Raw genomic sequence first — 18,370 nt, forward strand, 5'->3', positions numbered from 1 at the left:
ATATTCAGATCGAAAATATAATAGAACAGATGATCACTTTCTTTATGTCTCTCTGAAAGATCAAACCTCCAGCCTCTAAACTCTTTACACTCATCTTAAACTCCATTCTTATTTACACAAACAGTACAGAAAGAACTCACAAAAAGCAGAAAAACGGGATTTTTTTTATTGTTAATAACAACGATATGAGAGATGAGAAAGGGCGGAAACGATCTCGCCGGAAAACCCTCCGCCACCAACCTCAATGAAATCTCATGCTTCCATTGCGGCGGCGATCCTGTTTTGTCGCCTGAGGTCTTTATAGAACTTGTTAATGAACTCCTCGGCGTCTCTATCCACGTGGCTATCCTCATCAGCATCTCTTAACGGAAACGGAGAGTCCGTTATCCTCAACTGCCTTCCCATCGGACTCCTTCCAAACCCAGGAAATGATGACGGTGCAGGAGACGCCTCCGGTATGTCGTGGTTTTCGTGAACGTTTAACATCTCCAGCATTCTTTGCACGGCATTAACGGTCGTCAAGTCGTCGTCGGTGTTTGACGTTGGATTCATTGAAGAGAAGTAACGGTCGTGGTGAGAGTGGTAGTGCTTCCGTTTGTTGACGTGGAACGGAAAATGAGAAGAAGAAGAAGAAGACGAAGAAGAAGAAGAAGAATAGTAAGGGTAGGCAGGGCTATTACTGCAACTGAACTCGTACTCGCGAGGGGAGACGAAAGAGAGATTCGCATCGAGCGAGCGACATGTGAAGTTAGAGTGATGGTGGGCCAGGAGATTTCCGATTGCCTTCCCTGCGATCTTGCCACGTTTCATCATCACGTGTAGATCCATCATTAGTTTCCGCTTCGAGATGCCTTTTCTCAGAATAATGAACACTATCCGTACGATGTTCCAGAGCTTCTTCGCCATCATCGCCGGCGGACTCGGTTCCATTTCTTCTTGGTTTCGAGTTTAGAAAGAGAGAGAAGAGAGAGAGAGAGCGAGAGAGATTCTGTGAAAGACGTTTTAGTTGGTTGAAGAGTGGAGACTGGAGAGGGGGTTTATATACGTGTAGAGTCAAGTGAGGTTCAATTATTGGGTTTGCTTTAAATTATTAAAGATATTTAGTATACGAAATGTCGAGATTGTCCTTATCGTTCTGCGACACGCGGAAGGACCAAAATGCTAATTACCCCAGTGACTCACTCAGTTTGACGAAAAGCTCTCATGGCGAGCGGTTAATGGATTCACCGGCGGAATCCACCAGTGGGACCCACCTAATGGGCAGGAACGTTTTCATTTGGCTATTTCTGGGTCTGGCAGTGTGTTCCACCAAATTGAGCCATTGAGGGGAATGTTCCTTCGCGGTCTGACCATTTGGGACTGGTCTGGTCGGTGTTTAATCTAATCCTTCGCTTCATGAAGCTTCAGATGATGATGATCTTCCATTTCATTGATGATCTACTGCTCTCCTCTCTCAGTTGTTTCTCTTTCAAGTTGGGCTTCTCTCTCTGCCTTTACAGTGGAAGGTTTCATTCCAACAGCGATTAGCCAGCCAGATAGGAGTGCCCAGGTCGCCCTTTTGAGAGTGACCGTTGTCCTTAGCAAATAATGATCAAAGTGACATGCACTTGCTAACATATCCATGCATTTGGATGTTGATCTGATCTTCATCCTTCTAGCACCATATATGACATTTGGTTTTTCACTTCAACAAGGAAGTCAGGAAATGTTTCCATTAGATGTAGATAGATAGAGAGAGGAGTAGAATAGCAGTTTTTTGTTGCCATGAAAGGCGAATCCCTTTTTTTTTTTTTTTTTTTTTTTCTTTTTTTTCTTCTAATACCCTTATCATATTTTGCCCCCAATTTGAGTTTGTGCTGGGGCATCAATCCTCATGATGCCATTTTTACCTTGTAGTATTTACTTTATGTTCGCTTACAAGGTTAGTGTGTGACACTTAAGATTTTTATGTAAAGGATTTGGGTGAGAATTCTTACAAGTTAAGAATTTCCTTTCTTTTCTTCTTTTATATGGTGAAAAATTCTTTCTCTTGTCTATGGACTTAACACACTATATAAGTGCGTGAACGAACCATGTTAAATTTTTGTGTTCTTTCATTTTGTTTCTGTTCATGGTTTGGGGTGTTCGTTGTAATAAAATTATAAGATTTTGTGTTAAAAAGAAAGAAAAACCAAAACATTAGACATGGATCATGATCAGTTTCAAAAATCTAACAAAGGAATAGTTTAATTGATCAGTTTCAAAAGCTTTGGCAAAAGAAGGGTTTTGTGGACTGGTTTCTAAAATAAACCCAGAAAATAAAAAAGAGACTTAAACATGGATCAGTTTCTTGAGAACCAAAGAAGGAAAGATGTAAAATATTAAACCCAAAAGAAAAAGAAGAATGATCACTTCCATCATCTACATATTGGGTATTAAACTATGGATCCCATTCACTTATGGAGGAGAAAGAAGACTTGCTTTTATTAAATTAAAGAGTATGAAAGTTCCTTTTGCCCCCTTTACCTGCATATCCTCTTTTTAATGTTGGAGAGAGCCATTAGATTTGTTTCAGTTGATGGCAACTTTAGTCTTTATCAGACCCACAGTGGAATTGAAACTAATGAAGTAATGATAATGGAAAATAAAATTATTAAGGAAGAAAAACAATATTGCAAGGAAATGGTTGATCTTATCTGAAATTATAGTGGAAACATGAGACTACTGGTTTGGAAATTTGCCTTTCTTTCCTTGGATTGTTCTGCACCCATTGAAGCTTTAAACACCCAACCTACCAAAAAGAAAAAGAAAAAACCAAAATTAAAATGTTCCAACTACTAAGGACAGCCAATTCTTTGTCAACTTTAATGAAATTTTGATTTGTACCCCAAATAAAAAGTGATAATGTTGGTCCTTTAGGTCCCATTTGGATAGGATTCTAATTATCGAATAATCGGATTTGGGTTGATTCTATGTGGGTAATTTTAGATTGGATGCGCACTGAGTTGATGTCGAATTGGTGAAGCTAGAAGCTATAATCTTCCTTTAGTGGTTATTAATATAGTTTTTTGAAGTTCTTGAAATTATGACTAAGTAAAAATTTTTGAAATAATTTGAAAGTGACTTACCAATTTATCTTTCTTGTAAGTTATTATTGTCCGTGTAAAATGATCATAAGATGAAAATGAATCCACAACTAAGAATTTTTTATTTTTTTCCTTCAAATTTTAGTTCCACCAAAGGTAGTTGTTTTAAATTTGCAATGGTAGCTTAAATTCTACTCTAATTCAAGACTTTTTAACCTGCAAGCACCTTGTAACTATATATCATAGATGTCTAAAAAGTGAACCACCCTTGACAAATTCTATATCAATTTCAAAACTTATGTTTGGCTGCTTGTGGAGTTTCTCTTATTCATGATTATATGGTTTGAAGAAAAAAAGTGTCTTAGAAGAAAGGAACCAAATTTTGTCATCAATGATGAGAAATTCTTCACTCATCATTAGGTTTTGATGCTTAAATTGGACTCATAGAGCAGTATAATAGACATTTTGGATCTTGGTTCATGTAGAAAATGATCAATGATGAGATTATAATGGCATTGATGTCTTTTTGGGAGACAACGGCAATGATGGTGGTTTGGGGAAATCATGACAGGGGTAAAACTTATTCAAGAAAAATCTGATACATAGTGCAGCCAATATATCTTTATAAAAGAAGAATAAAATTACTGTTATGATCCCCTAACAAAAGACTGAAATAACACCTAGATTGATGCTTACTAACAAGTATTAGTTAAAACAAAGGTTCGACATATCATTTCGTGTCGCCATGTCGGTGGTTATGGCGATATGTCGGAAAATATGCCGGGCGACATTTGGAGATATGTCGATGAAAAATCGACCTCCAGTTTCGAGGAGTATTTGGGATCATTTTTAGTTTGAATTTTGTTGTGTAGCTTAACTTGAGGTCAATAAAAAAATTGGGAGTATTATTTTGATTTAAAACATCACCTAAACTAATGTTCTTGATCGACACATGTCCGACTGTATGCGGTGAAACAGGAAGCCCGAAAAACCCTCAAATTTGTATGAATTCCTACTTGATTAATACAAACAATATAACAGTCAGCCATAATGAAGCAAGATGTACTCATAAAGGTCAAAGATTAGAGCAAAATATAGTTAAAAACTTAAAATATAAGAAACAAGAGAGAAAAGGGATGTTGGTGACATATCGGCGATATTGGCAAACATCAGAGACATTAGCAATATATCGGAGACATGTCGTTGACATATGGTAAATATCGTGTCGTTGGGGGGAGTCGTGTTGCCCCCAACGATAGGGTGATATATCGCCGATACTTTTTACCATAGTTAAAACAACACTTTCTTTCATGGAATCTCTCTTGCATATTATGTTTAATCTTTACTACAACACCTTATAGAAATGAGAATTTGGATCTTCTAGAAAAAAATTTAGAATCCATACATGATTGAATTCTTAAGATGTGTGCAAAGCAAGATCTTTTCTTTCCATGTTAGTTGGAGAACTTTTACTCCATATAGATAAGAGGATCCAGACTCTAGAGACGACCCCCCACCTTATAAGATTAGATTTTAAAGAAAACAAAAATTTCCCCTGATGATCCCTTTTCAAAAGCAGTTGAATCTTCAAAGAAGCATAGCATCTAGTAGGAGTTTCATAGGCATATTTTGGGCACAAAAATATGAGCACAAAAATATGAGATGAGTTCGGATCAGTTACCCGTTAGGGGAGCATAGAGACAGCTTTACCACCATAAATACAGGGGGACCCAAGGATTGGGTGATGGGTTTTTTTATTTATTTTATACCTATGGGTCCCACAGGATTTGTTGTGGTAAAGCCGTCGGGGAGCACTGACGGAGTGATGATCCGAATTCCAAAAATACTCTGAAGATGTGCTTACCCAAAAAAAAGAAATGCCCTGAAGATGTCTAATCAACATGATTATATTTTCCATACTCCAAAAGTAATTCCAAAAGATGTGAGGTGAAGAGATTCTCTAATTAGGGTTTAAATTTTTGATTGAACTCTAGGGATAATAAATGCAATTAAAAACTCTGAAGATCTTAAAAGATACTTTCCTTGTAAACCGTCTAATAAGATTCCGTGAATTAAGAGGTGTTGTTTGCATCAATCGTTAATTAATGTATGACAAAGGAATCAAGGAACACCACCCATTTATGTAGTATGGCGTGTGTTTTACGTGCATCAATCTAATCACACGAACCAAATACGCACCACCACAAGACAGGAGTACAGGACCAGATGATGTTCTTGCTATTGCTAACATCAATGATAGAAATTGGGGTCGTTGTAATCTTTGTCTTATACGTAATTGTACAAGAGAAGACAATTAATGCAACAGTTGAGCAAAAGGGACTCATCGATTGAAGCCTCTGCTTGTGGTTCCATCACTAACTTTCATCCCTAGCTGAGATATATTTTTCATCGATTGAACCAGGGAGGGTTGAGTTGAGATCTAAGTCCACTCCTTTTTTTCAAAAGCCAAGTTTCAAGTGTCTCTCGTCTCCTCTCACCTCTCATTTCACCGACAGCTTCTCAAGCTTATTTTTTGTCACTTCCTGTCGCTGCCGACAATTTCCCTAAGCCACATTAACAATTGCAAAGAAAATCCTAAGCCTCAAAGTGATATAAGGCCTCTACAGGCCAGTGGTCGTTGCCCCTTGTAACCTTGCTGGAGTGGGACCCGTGCATGCATGGAGGGGAATATTGTTGATAATAGGAGTTAAGATTTTTATTGAACTTATGATACTTGTACTGTTGAATTCACAAGAGTCAAAAATGTGATGTTCTATTATACTTGTATGGATGGAATTCTATTAGTAATTAAATTATTTGACGTATAATTTCACTTGTTTTTCATTTATATGTCCTAATAGTTTTATATTTCATATAATAACATTGCATGTTCATTATTATAGCATTTTCGTTTCAACTTAGGGTCAAGTTAATTAGAACTCACACTAAGGTTTTCTTCTCACAAACCCAAGACTACTAGTGTCTTTAGAATACATAAAATAGACTAAATACCAACTATGAGTCCAACCTAACCCATAAAACCCCCCCCAAATGGACCCTCAAGTTTCCATCAAGTTGGCCAAAATAAAAATAATAGATCTAGAGTGAGATCTCACTTTTTTCTCAAGCACCAGATCGACCCTGAGAGTGAGATATTGAACCTTGGTTCAGATGCACTTTAGATAGGTGTACAGAAAAGTAGAAAAAGCTTTGATTGAACATGTTGCAGAGCCATGCATCATTCCTACAAGCAACAGAAGTTAATCTGATGCCCACTAATAGACATTGATTGGAAAAATTCGTAAATACATAACCTATATTGGTAGTTGTTTGACATATTCACCGCGATTGTAATCGCTTCTCCATCCAGTTGATTATGTCACCTGCTATTTCTTCGCGCTCAGGCTCAAAAAGCAGGTCATGCAAGAAGCCTTCATACAGTATAATGTCTTTGAAATCTGAGGCTGCTTCATTGTAGAGGTCTTGAGAAGCCAGTGGATCAGTAACTCTGTCAGCAGTGCCATGGAGAACCAGGAAAGGGACAGTCACTGTCTTCATGTTTCGGATCAAGTATGAAGATATTCGGAGAATCTCGTGGCCTGTCCGGATCCTAATGGGTCCAGTGTACACCAGAGGGTCTGTATACTTGGCCACCATAGCAGCAGGATCCCTTGACACTGGAATTCCCCTCTTGTTGGCACCCTTGAATTGGAATCTTGGAGCAACAAGCGAAAATAGAGGTGCCACAGCCTGCACAACAGAAAATTTTAAAAAAATGGAAAACAGCTCTCAGAAAGGAACATGAGAAATTGGACGGTGGAAGAATGAGTGGATGCAGTGGTTTTACTCCATCGTGGCAAAGAAGTGGCCACAAAATAACATGAATAGCCATTCACAACCCCCCCCTTTCTTTCTTTTCCTGCCTTCTTTCCTGTCCCTCAAAAAAAAAATCCCAAAGCCATCCACACAAAAGAAAAGGCAAATTCAGAGGCTAAGTCAGTCTAATATCCTCCATACGTTTATGCATACCTACTCTTACAACAACCATCACTAAATCTCCTGGCCATATAAATGCACAGCACTGAAGTTGAACCCTTTTTTTATGCATTCGTATACTTGCCACTTGAGAAACTCCATTTGGCTTGAACTAGGTTGAACCCTTTTTTTATGCATTTATATATTTGCCATTTGAGAAACTCCATTTGGCTTGGAACTAGGTGTGAACACAGGGCATGTTGGGTTCTACTTGCCCATGAAAATTTCAACCCACCCAACCTGCACTATGGCTAATACAGCCACACTAGTCAATAAGCATTCAAGCACCCATTATTAGGCACCCCTGAGTCAAGTCACAGTGATGAAAGAAATGTGGTTACAACCATAGCAACGTTGGTTGTCCTAAATTGATACTGTTTTATAAGTGACATGGAAAGAAGATTACCCCAACTATTGGATGTGCTGGCTTTACACGCAAAGCTGGTGATGTTAGTATAACTCCCTCCAACATGCGCTTGATTTGAGGATAACAAGCAGCCTAGAAATAGCAAAAACTAACCAATGAGAAACATGCCACAAATCAGAAATCAACTAAAATTTGGACACGGTAAAGTTCTATCCTCTTACCTTCAAAACAACAGCGCCACCAGTAGAATGACCAAAGAGAAAGCATGGAACACCAGGATTCTCCAATTTAATCTTCTCCAAGAAAGCTCCCTACACAGAACATACAGTTCTTCATTGTCTGAGAAATTAAGGAATCATATCATTTTACAGGCATGTATGTTTGGGCTAATAGGTATGAGTCGAGTCTTTTCGAAAAAGTCGAGAGTTTCAGCCTGGACAGCCTTCCATAACAATGGAAACTCATTAAACTGACTGCTCTCCTGCTCTCGTCAAGCAAATGCTTGAAGTGATGAAGCAAACAAATGAGAATATTAGGACATACTTACAGTGTCTGCTACAACATGATCAAGTGAAGGTACATATCCATGCAATCCATCACTCCCACCATGACCTATAAAAACAACAAAAAGGTTAAGGAGTGGAAGGGAAGATAATCCAGAAGGAAAGCAGTAAAATACCATGATGATTGGTAAAAAGTGACAATCAACAGGTTTTTGTATCCAGGAAATGTTTTAAAACTATAGTGTAACTGTGAAGAGAACAGGTAAATAAAACAAATTCACAAAGCAAAAGACTCAATGGCAATGTTTATGTCATCATGTTATCAAGAGCCTCACAAAACCAAAACATCGGACAACATACATATAGTCTACTGTGTCAATGTTACTACTACGACAGACAATTGAACCCAGAACAAGTATGGTGTCTGAAAACACAAGTTCAGCCAGTTCAATCTACTAACTCAAAAGGAATCAGATTCCATTGGCAAGAGAAGTTTATGAATGAAGCTAGACAACTAGCCCATCCGATGAGATAGGAGAACCATTGAGGAAAAAGAGGAGGGGGTTGTTACCTAACATTCACTGTCTGTATGCAACAAATGCTAATCTAGCTTCCATTTTCTTTTCCCAATTCCAAACTTTTTTCCAGACCATCTACGATATTCTTCCTTTCTGAATTATATAAAACATCCTCACCAAGAAGGCCCTTAAGAATTTGCTTATGTTTGATGCATTTTACAATTTACATCACAACTCTGAACATTCTATGACTGAAGAAAGTAATCATGAGGATTCAAGGAACTGACCTATCCAATCCATTGCATAAACCCCAAAGTTGCTTGAGGTTAGTTGCCTAGCAAATTGAGCATATCGTCCACTATAGACAACCATCAATGACCAAACAGAAATTTGTCACTCAAAAATTGCACAAAAAAAGAAAAAGAAAAAGGAAAAGGAAAAGAAGAGAGCTAAAACAAATATACAGCAATAAATTTGAAAAGCCATTACCTGTGTTCATTTAGCCCATGAATAATGATCATAATGCCCCTGAAAATACAAAATGGAAACCCTTACCAAAAAGATACGACAAAAAGAAAACAGTAACAGCTCAGACGTGTAGATCCATACATATATGAGGCAAATCAGTGACAGATAAAAAAACAGAATAACCACACATATAGACACTAGCATGCTGAGGGAGTAAACAAATTAACCAGAATAAACCATTCCATAGCAAGGGAATGATAAATAACTGGTGGGCCAGTGGGCTGGTGGGTATCCTTGATCAATGGAAAGGGGTGATTATTGCCATACCTGCAATTTTAAAGGAAGGAAATCTGTAATATCAACTTTCAATTATACTTCTAGGGGAAACTTTTGGAAACAATTACATTGACAAGCACCATCAATTGCATGCCAACAAATTTTATAAAGGAGAATACATATATGCACAAGGGAAACCACGAGCCAAAGAAAAACTTGTGAAAAAAATGCAGAACTTGAAGAATGCTGGTGCAACTCATTGAAATACAATGAATTTGTTTTACCCTTTCATGGCATAGGTAACTCTTTCACTTAAACCACAAATATTCAGCAAATAGAGTGCATATGTAATGCTATTAGTTTAAACAACCATATATTGTTTTGTTCTAAAGAAAAATAATTTTTTGTCTTTGTTATTACTATTATTTAATAATTTCAGGATGCCAAATTTAAGAACTCATGATGAGATGTAATGCTTGATCCAATAATTATTTTATGATTATTTTTTGTCTTTGTTATTACTATTATTTAATAATTTCAGGATGCCAAATTTAAGAACTCATGATGAGATGTAATGCTTGATCTGATACTTATTTTATGACATTTCACTTTTAATTTTAATGTCAAACAGACCACTATATACTCTAGAAGTGCCTTTCTATCCTCTGCTGGACTTTAATTGCAATAATGACACAATTAGCATTGCTCCTCATTGCTCCTTATAAATGATTGAACAAGACCCCTGAAAAGAATGACATTTTAGAGTTTCTTCTGGAGTCTTGGTCACCAAACTTTAGAAATCCTCCATTCTACATTTTCTTCACAAGTTGCCAGATTACCTCAAAACTACTTAAACATATCTCCATGGGTTTAAAATGTATATCATGTTGTATCTAGCAAATCCATAAGTATATGATTGGTAAACAAAGTTAACCATGGGAACAGACTCCTGTATATGCTCGGTAATGTAAAAGTAAATAGAGATCCAGGGACAAGGGTGAATTCCACCTAAGAGTAAGCTCAAGCATCACATAGACAAGGTACAAACTATGGCCGCTGAATCGTTGCTCATCTGCAGCTGATAAGCAACTGTCTTCTCTAATAATGACAGGAAAACCTTCCTCTTTGAGAAGCAAAATCAAGGATTGAAGACATTCAAAAATACAATGGCACAAGTAGGAGGTGTATTTCGAAACCATGAAGGTGCGTATATTGGGGGTTCTGCGAAGAGGATTGGGGAAGCCTCGGTCTTGGAGGCTGAACTGATAGCCATGAATGAAGGCTTGAGGAAGGTCGCTCAAGAAATGTTCTTCTCGCCCATAGTGATGGAATCTGATCCAATGAAGGTAGTGAATTTGTTATATCACCCTCCTAGGAGAGGTGAATGGAAGATGCATAACAGTTGTCTCGGACATAATAAGGCGTTTGGGCTCTGGAGACTGAGTGGTTGTGTGCACCATGAGTATGGAGATGTAAATATAGCTGCTGGGCGGGGGGACAGAACAGGGCCGGAAGCTAAGCTGGGGGCGCACCACCGTTAATGCACTAAATATGCGACACAAGCCACTTTGTCTCAGTGGACGACGGTGTATATTAAAGTCCGTCACCAAGTTTAGCAGCAAAACACGACCATATAACATTTCAACGAAGTGTTTGAATGGCAATAGCAAATCTATACGACCAAGCCGCTGACTGTGTTAGAACTAAGGTCTAATAAGAGGCTTGAAGGACGATTCACGACATTATTATACAATACCACTCACAATGAGTGACTCATTTCCTAAGATAGCAAGCTAGCAGCTGACAAGAAGCACAAATCAGAAGATTTAAAGCCAGCGACCCTAAAAAAGAAGCTATCAATCGAATGGAAATTTAATGCAGAAGAACATGCAGCATGTGGCAGCCAGAAAGAACTCGGCAATTCTTAAAACCGAACTAAAACTTGAAAAAGAACAAAAATTCTTCTCAAAGTCATATACAAAGGCAAATGACCTTTAAAATTAGTAATTATCTCCACAAAACCTAAAATAAGAAAAAGATTGAGGGAGAACAAAAAGCTTCCTTGCACGAATCAATTCAAACAGAGAGGAAATAAAAACTAAAGCGAGCGGTCAGGACCTTACTTCATTTCTTCTGAGGCGGGAAGCCAAGAACGACAAAACAAAGCGCTCCTCCTGATTCCAAAGAAGACTGAAGTACTCCAGCGGCAAACATTCCCTTCCTCTGTTCCAGAGATCATCTCCAAACTCTCAGCCAAAGCTCTTCGATTCAACGCATCTTCTTCATCTTTCCTCCTAAAAACAGAAATCCGCTTCGACACCTTGGAAGAAAAAGAAGGAGATGCCGACGTCGAGGGTTTCCACCACAAGCGGTTCCTAGGCAACAGAAGAAAAAACCAGAAGAAGATCGATTGAATGATAATCAAAGCACGCCTCAGAGAATGCAGAGAAGGTAATGATCTCCGAAGACCTCTGAAAACTGGAATTATTCGTCCACTCGCACCAGAGGTTAGCTCCTCCACCCGAACCGATTCCATCGTCGCTAACGGAGGAGTTGCAGAGGATGCAAACGAGAGCAAAAGGGAATTCTCAAATGTCACGTTTCAACGGAATTTATAGAAAAAGACGCTGTCAGAACATTTTATACTACAACCACGGCGTAGCTTATAAAACTGTTCCATGTATTTTAATGAGAACATAACCAGTGCTTAACCATTGTTTCGGTTAATTGTTATTGTCCAACACGTTAAACTGTACACGTGTAAACCTCTTATTGGGCTGTCGGTTCTTTAGATACCTTCTCTGCTTATTAAACTGGAAACAATCTCCGAACCAAAATGATTCCGCGCCTTGAAAAGGACACTAACATCTCGCCCGTCCGATCTTCGATGCAAGACACTTGGACCCACAACTAAGTGGGTCCCCCACCCCGCTAATTGCAACTTTGCTATGACGAATGAACGACTGCCACGGGCCTAGAGAAAACTCTTGACATGTAGCCGTTCGATCTTCCACGTAAGAGGACCCCACATCCTGTGGGTCCAACCAGAAACGTCAGCAAAAATTTTATGTGGTTGGGTGGCGGAGTTAGAATATGCTCTTCTCATATCCCTTTATTATACATTAGCAGCGTGATCTATGAGGGAGTCTGAGTCACATTCTCATTGATGATGTTTTTTCACCACACATTTTGTATGAAATTTACTAAGAATCTTATATCAAAATTATTTTATCCATTCTATACGTGAGCCCCACAAAATTTGTGTAAAAAAACATCAACAGAGCACTGATGGTAGATTCTTCAGACTACCCATAGGTGGCCTACTGGAAATCCTAACTATGATTCATTCAGTTAAAACTCAAAGATGAGTCTCTCTCCTAATATGTAGCAGAAATGTGTGACACAAACAATTTGAGAGATAGAATATCCAAACCCTGGGTGGGCATAGCTCAGCCATATAACCAACAAGGCTGCTTGATTTTTGTGCCACCAATCCAATAAATGAGAAACATTATTTTTTGGGTAAGTGGGATACATTAAGAATGAAAAGGAAATGAAAGGGCAATACACCATTTTGTTTCATGCTTTTGACAATTTTGCTTGAATAGAGCATCTCTTTAATTGAGGTCCATCAATGTTGAATAGTCTTATTCACAAGAGTCGATGTCATATCTTTAACCCAATTGCCGACCACGTAGAAAAATTAAAATATGATTAAGTGATTGTGCAAAGAAAGAGTATTTTAGAGGATAAGAAAAAATTGGAACTGTCAATCACCAAATCACTGGTAAGCCCATAATTAGATAAGCTCTGGTTTTTGTCAATTCAGTCATTTTCACTTTTAATTTGTAACGTATAGTGTGAGCTTATGGCTGTCTTTTTAAGTGAGCTTATGACTCTTAACAAAAAAAATTTTGGGATAACTATAGCTTACAAGTTAGTATCAATATCGTATCAATATCGTATCAACCGTATCGCACACTAAAACCTTATGAGAACGCGGGTGATGGAGTAAGTTTGTTTCCTTCTTATAGTATGTTTAATAAAAAATAGAAAAGATATGAAAACTTCGAAAGATGTTTCTTTTGACTTTTCTTATTTATTCACTACCACTAAAGAATGTTTTCCAACATCTATACTTATTCTCAAAGGGATGATTTTGATACCATTCTATGGTGAGGTTTATTCTCTTTCTCTTTTATTGGCTATAATCAAGGACTTTATCTTTGAATGTTCCTGATCCATTTCAATTGTAGAGTTGGCTTTGTGAATTTCATTCATCTAAAAATCCTGACAGTTCCTTTTTCCATCTCTTGGCATTTAAAGTAAAAGAGGGTAGGCTCCATGGTTCCTCCTTTTGTGGCAAAATCTCTTACTCCAAGACAGTCTCAATTTTTATGGAGGCTTTTTATTATTGTGTTACCAACACCATGATCCTCACTTTCTTCTTTTTTCTGGTAAAAATGGGCACTTTGTCAAGAGGTCAGGTAGCAATAATGGATGTTATCCCTTTCTAATTTCATTAATGTGGCTCCAGGTTGGAATTCCATCCTTCATATGATTTCAATTGAGTGTGGCTGATTTTTTTATCAACTTAATGGTTATGTTGAAGGGTGGGGATTTCGTTCAAAACTGTATAAACAATGCTCTCATGCGTTTATACTAGGCTTTTTCTACCCAAAGAAATGTATAAACAGTAAACGTAATCAGGAAGAAAATTTGTTGTCTTATTGGGCTGTATCAGAGTACAGGACTTCTAATTGATAAATGATGAAGTCAATGCAAGGAAAGATCTGAAGAGATTGCCAGAAAACCTGAACTAGATTCAATTTTTTTAGGCAGAAAAGACTGTTTCCAGGTAAGAGCATGGTAAGAGCCAAGAATCATTGAAGAAGCAAACAAAGCATTTAAAAGACTGTTAAGACTCTTTCCAGGTTGGATTCCTCATTACTGGGTTGAAAATTTACCTTCAACACTTTGTTCTCATCCAGGGCTCTTTTAGTATGGCTTCATGAAATTGTTCTCAGTTTTGACTTTTTTTGAGTTTCTTGTAGATCTCAAATCTCAACTTTTATTACCTTTAATTAATATCTGACTCAAGACCAAAACACGGCATCTCATCATACAGAGATAAGGTGGTCCACGGCAAAGGTGTCAATCTGGGAATAAGACAATTTTATAAAAACCCTCCAAGAATCATTTCTGTATACAAAATCCATGGCAGGCCTGGAAAGTTGCTTCTGGGATTGATTATTAAAATAAAAGATAATTTTAGCATCATTGATTTAGTAAATGCTACTGAGTCTAGAACAGGTTTCTGACGATTAGATGGAGCATTGAAATCAGATTATCTCATTATTAAATGAGACAAAATCCTTGTTTTGATTACCCAGAATCGACCTTACAACTTTATTCAATGATGAAGATTTGATACCTGCAGTTCCGGTCTTTATTCATATCATCCACCTTCTTTATCAAAAACGCTTGCCGTTTTGACTTGAGAACTCCCACAAAATGTATATGAAGAAGTACAAGATCATACGCTTTCCTTAGAAAACAAACGCTTTGGAAGGATTGACATCCATTGGAATGGCAAACTCTCGAGAAATACTTGCAAAAGACAGTGAATTACAAAGGGATCCACCACCTGAGAATTTTAACTTATGATACAAGCCCTTTTGGCACAACTGCATTATTGTGGTACAAGTATTGCAGGTTTTGTGTTGATCCCTAACCTAATTTTGAATTTTTCCTACAAAAATTGTTAAGGATACTCTGTTACAAGGTGCACCTGTTGGAGCATTCTCCATGACCATGAGTAAGGTATACTAGCAGGTTACTTCCACAGGAATTAGAGAGTGCAAGCAGGGCGAGCTCCTTAGGGACTAGGTTTCTCCACCAGATCATTACCTGCCATCTGCTAGTAAATTTCACAAGCTGTCCTCTAGATCATCTGGTACATGTAACTTCTCCATCGCAGACTGCAGAATTTTTAACAGTTGGATTAGCTTCCTCATTGAAGGCATTCCATGTTCACCCAAGGCCAATAAGTTTATCCCTGACCAAGCATGTCCCTACCCTCCCCCAAAAAAGACACCCACTACCCAAAAAGGGAAGGGGGGGGGGGGGGGAGGAAGGTTGGTTTCAGGTAACATTCTTCCATGAAATTGACAAATTTTGACAGTACATCATTCGGAATGGTTAATCAAATGCGTTTCAAAATTTATGTCACAGCAGACAACATCAGATTATTGAAAAAGAGTGTCCAACATCTTGAGTGAAACTACACTACCAAGAAAAACTCCAATATCATCAACCGTACATATTCAAGCATTATCAGGGGTGAGTGTGAGTGAGGTACCTTAATGGTAGCAACATCAGCTGCAGATGGTTTTAAATCCAAGGCTAGTCCAAAATGAAGCATGGCTCTATCATGCATATTGAGCCGCTTATAGATCTTACCCATCAATGCGTAGACACTGCTTTCACGAGGCGCATACTCTTTAAGCTCCTCCAAAACGTTCAAAGCTTCATCTAATTTTCCAATACTATAAAGAATGTTTGCTTTCTGATACATGGGAAGTGGATTCTTCCTATCAGCAAGAATGGCTTTCTCCATCATCCTCAAGGCTTCGTCACTTCTCTGTCAGATGAAAGAAAAAACAATCAACAGAACAATGATTGAAGGGTGAACTAAAGCAAAAACTAAAAAGCGCTTCATGGAGGAGAATATTTCAGTTAAAGTAGCATAATGACCAACCCTCAAAGCATGTGAAGCTGTCCCTAGATAACACATGATAACAGAAGATCGTGGATTGATTTGGAAAGCTTTCCGAAAGTGATGCTCAGCAAACTCAAACTTCTCCTGCCGAAGATATACCATCCCAAGACCATACCATGAGTTATAGTGCCTAGCATCTATTCTAAGGGCACTCTGGTAGCTCTTTATTCCGTTCTCAAAATCCTCTAATGCTACAAACCTGTTAGTGGACAGAATATAGTGCTAATGACATAAAGCCAAAAGATAAAGAAGACATCTGTAGAAAAGAGAAACAGTTGTCTGGACCAAGCACAAATCAGATTCTTAATCACAACTACAAAATTACAAAGTAGGTGAGTCCCTTACTCATGGCCGCACAGAGTATGGGCATATGCAAATCTGGAATTGAGACTAACAGCACGCTGGAAATTTTTCAGAGCAGTTTCATGATCTTTCTGCAAGCTATAGCAGTTCCCTACTGCACACCTGCAGGCCAATTGCATCAGAGAAGAATGATAATATATATATATATATATATATATATATATATATATATATATATATATATATATATATATATATATATATATATATTATTTTTTTTTTTTTTTGGGGGGGGGGGGGGTTGTTAGGGTTAGTGAAGCATAATTCCATGCATTAAATAATGAACTAAGAAATATAGATGGTTTCCAGAACCTAACAAGATGTCAAAAAGGTCGTCAAATATTCTCCACCAGCATCATACTCAAATACACAACTAAGCCTTATCCCAATTGAATGGATTAGCTACATGAACCCTCGCCCTCCAATCAGCTCTATTCAAGGTCATACTTGGGCACAAGGCCTAAGCTACGATTATCTTTCCTTACCACTTCTTCAAGTTCAATTAAGCTTTGCCCTTGGCTATTTTACTCCACACTGGACCATCCAAAGGCCCTCTCGAATATATTCATGCCACCTCAATGACTTACCCGTGTCTTATTTTCTACTATAGTTACTCCCGAACCAGCCTTAATATGATCATTATTTATTTATCTTTCCCAGTTGTGCCACTCATCCATCTCAAAATCCTCATCTCCATCACATTGAACTCATCTATATGATGCTTCTTAAATGCCCAACATTCTGCACCATACCTCACGACCATCACATAAAATTCCTTTTCAGTTTTAAGGAAATAATACCAATCACACAGCACTCCAAAATGCACCTCTCCACTTCATCCATCATATTTTAATTCGAGTAAATATCACTTACCTCCCCTCTTAGTTGACCAAATGGCACTTGGACCCCCTCTTAGATAATAACAGTTGTTACCTCCCTTTTACTTGGCAAAGGTATCAAACCCCTCCCTTTTGTTAACTTTTTCAATTAAACTATTTTTTACAGTTAAATATCTTTTTAAACACCAAAATATCTTCACTCAAGAACATATTTTAGTATAAACCTCAAATTGCCCTCAAGTACCTTGGTAATTGAAATTCTAAATTACCCTTAATTAATTCTCAAAAATACTGTTAAGTACCCGAATGAGGCAACTTAACAAAGATGGAATAACTCAAGAAGATGATAATAATAATGGACTTTGAATAAAAGTTGAACAAGAAACAAAACACACTACTAGCAGTAGGCGAATCCTACGGCTACCCAAGAGCAATAGCGCTCACCTAAACTTCCCCAATAACTCAAAACCTGTTTTTTCTACTCTTCCTTCCCCCTATTTATAGCAATTACGTTCCTACGGTATTAATCAACAGAAACATCACAATTCGAATAGGACTCTTCAAATCTAATCCTAAAAAGTAACCTGAATGTAATATGACTCTTCCAATCTTCCAATCTTCCAATCGTTTCCTTCCCTAGATACAAGGGGCTTATCAATTACCCATATACTCTTTTAGATCTAACTGTCTTCCTTCCATGAAAAGTTAAAAAATTAAAAGGAAAAAAAAAAACACTCACACACACACACACCCCCCACCACCCAGCCACCCCCCGACTCCTCATCTTCTTCAACCTCCGTCTTCCTTTCTCACATCACCTCCACCACTTCATCGTCGTTGATGCTTTCCCCCCTATATGACTATTAACTTGGCCACTTCTTCGTCCTTGTCTTTCTCCTCTTCCACGATGGCTTTGGTATCTGTTAGTCTCTCGTTTTCTCCAACGGACCTAACCAAGACTGACCAAATTTGCCTGAAATTGATTAGATGAGCCGCGACACCTCCCAGTTCATCAATTGAGTACGTTAGTTTTTACTGTAAGAAGCATGAAGAAGGGAGACAGAGTTGGTTGCAACATAAAAAGGAAGCCACATGGAGGTTGAACCAGTTGGAGCAGCACTCTCTAATGCCAATGCAGGGTTGGTTGAGTGGTAA

At 38.0% G+C, this 18,370-nt stretch overlaps 3 protein-coding genes across 3 annotated transcripts in view; all 3 read right to left on the reverse strand.

Annotated features, from left to right (window-relative positions):
* Positions 1–252: 252 nt before the first annotated feature.
* On the reverse strand, positions 253–906 carry LOC149020968 (uncharacterized). The gene has a single exon (XM_089147420.1). The coding sequence runs from the start codon at positions 904–906 to the stop codon at positions 253–255; it is 654 nt and encodes a 217-aa protein (XP_089003546.1).
* A 5,404-nt stretch (positions 907–6,310) lies between these two features.
* On the reverse strand, positions 6,311–11,837 carry LOC149020969 (alpha/beta-Hydrolases superfamily protein). Its single transcript, XM_089149221.1, has 7 exons — positions 11,356–11,837; positions 8,978–9,016; positions 8,776–8,846; positions 8,015–8,079; positions 7,689–7,778; positions 7,507–7,599; positions 6,311–6,815 (listed from the first exon to the last, which is right to left on the reverse strand). Exons 1-7 carry the CDS (start codon positions 11,766–11,768, stop codon positions 6,405–6,407), a joined length of 1,182 nt encoding a protein of 393 aa, XP_089005347.1. The 5' UTR covers positions 11,769–11,837; the 3' UTR covers positions 6,311–6,404.
* A 2,961-nt stretch (positions 11,838–14,798) lies between these two features.
* HBT (CDC27 family protein) overlaps positions 14,799–18,370 on the reverse strand; it is a 28,828-nt gene continuing 25,256 nt past the window's right edge. The window contains exons 13-16 of the mRNA XM_089149222.1: positions 16,359–16,478; positions 15,993–16,212; positions 15,594–15,875; positions 14,799–15,213 (exon numbers count right to left, since the gene is read on the reverse strand). Of these exons, the coding sequence (XP_089005348.1) occupies positions 15,163–15,213; positions 15,594–15,875; positions 15,993–16,212; positions 16,359–16,478 (673 nt within the window). The 3' untranslated portion in view covers positions 14,799–15,162. The remainder of the gene's footprint in view (positions 15,214–15,593; positions 15,876–15,992; positions 16,213–16,358; positions 16,479–18,370) is intronic.

Source organism: Hakea prostrata, chromosome 3 (genome assembly GCF_041222555.1).
Source record: "Hakea prostrata isolate BN-2017 chromosome 3, UWA_Hpros_2, whole genome shotgun sequence".
Lineage (NCBI taxonomy): Eukaryota > Viridiplantae > Streptophyta > Magnoliopsida > Proteales > Proteaceae > Hakea > Hakea prostrata.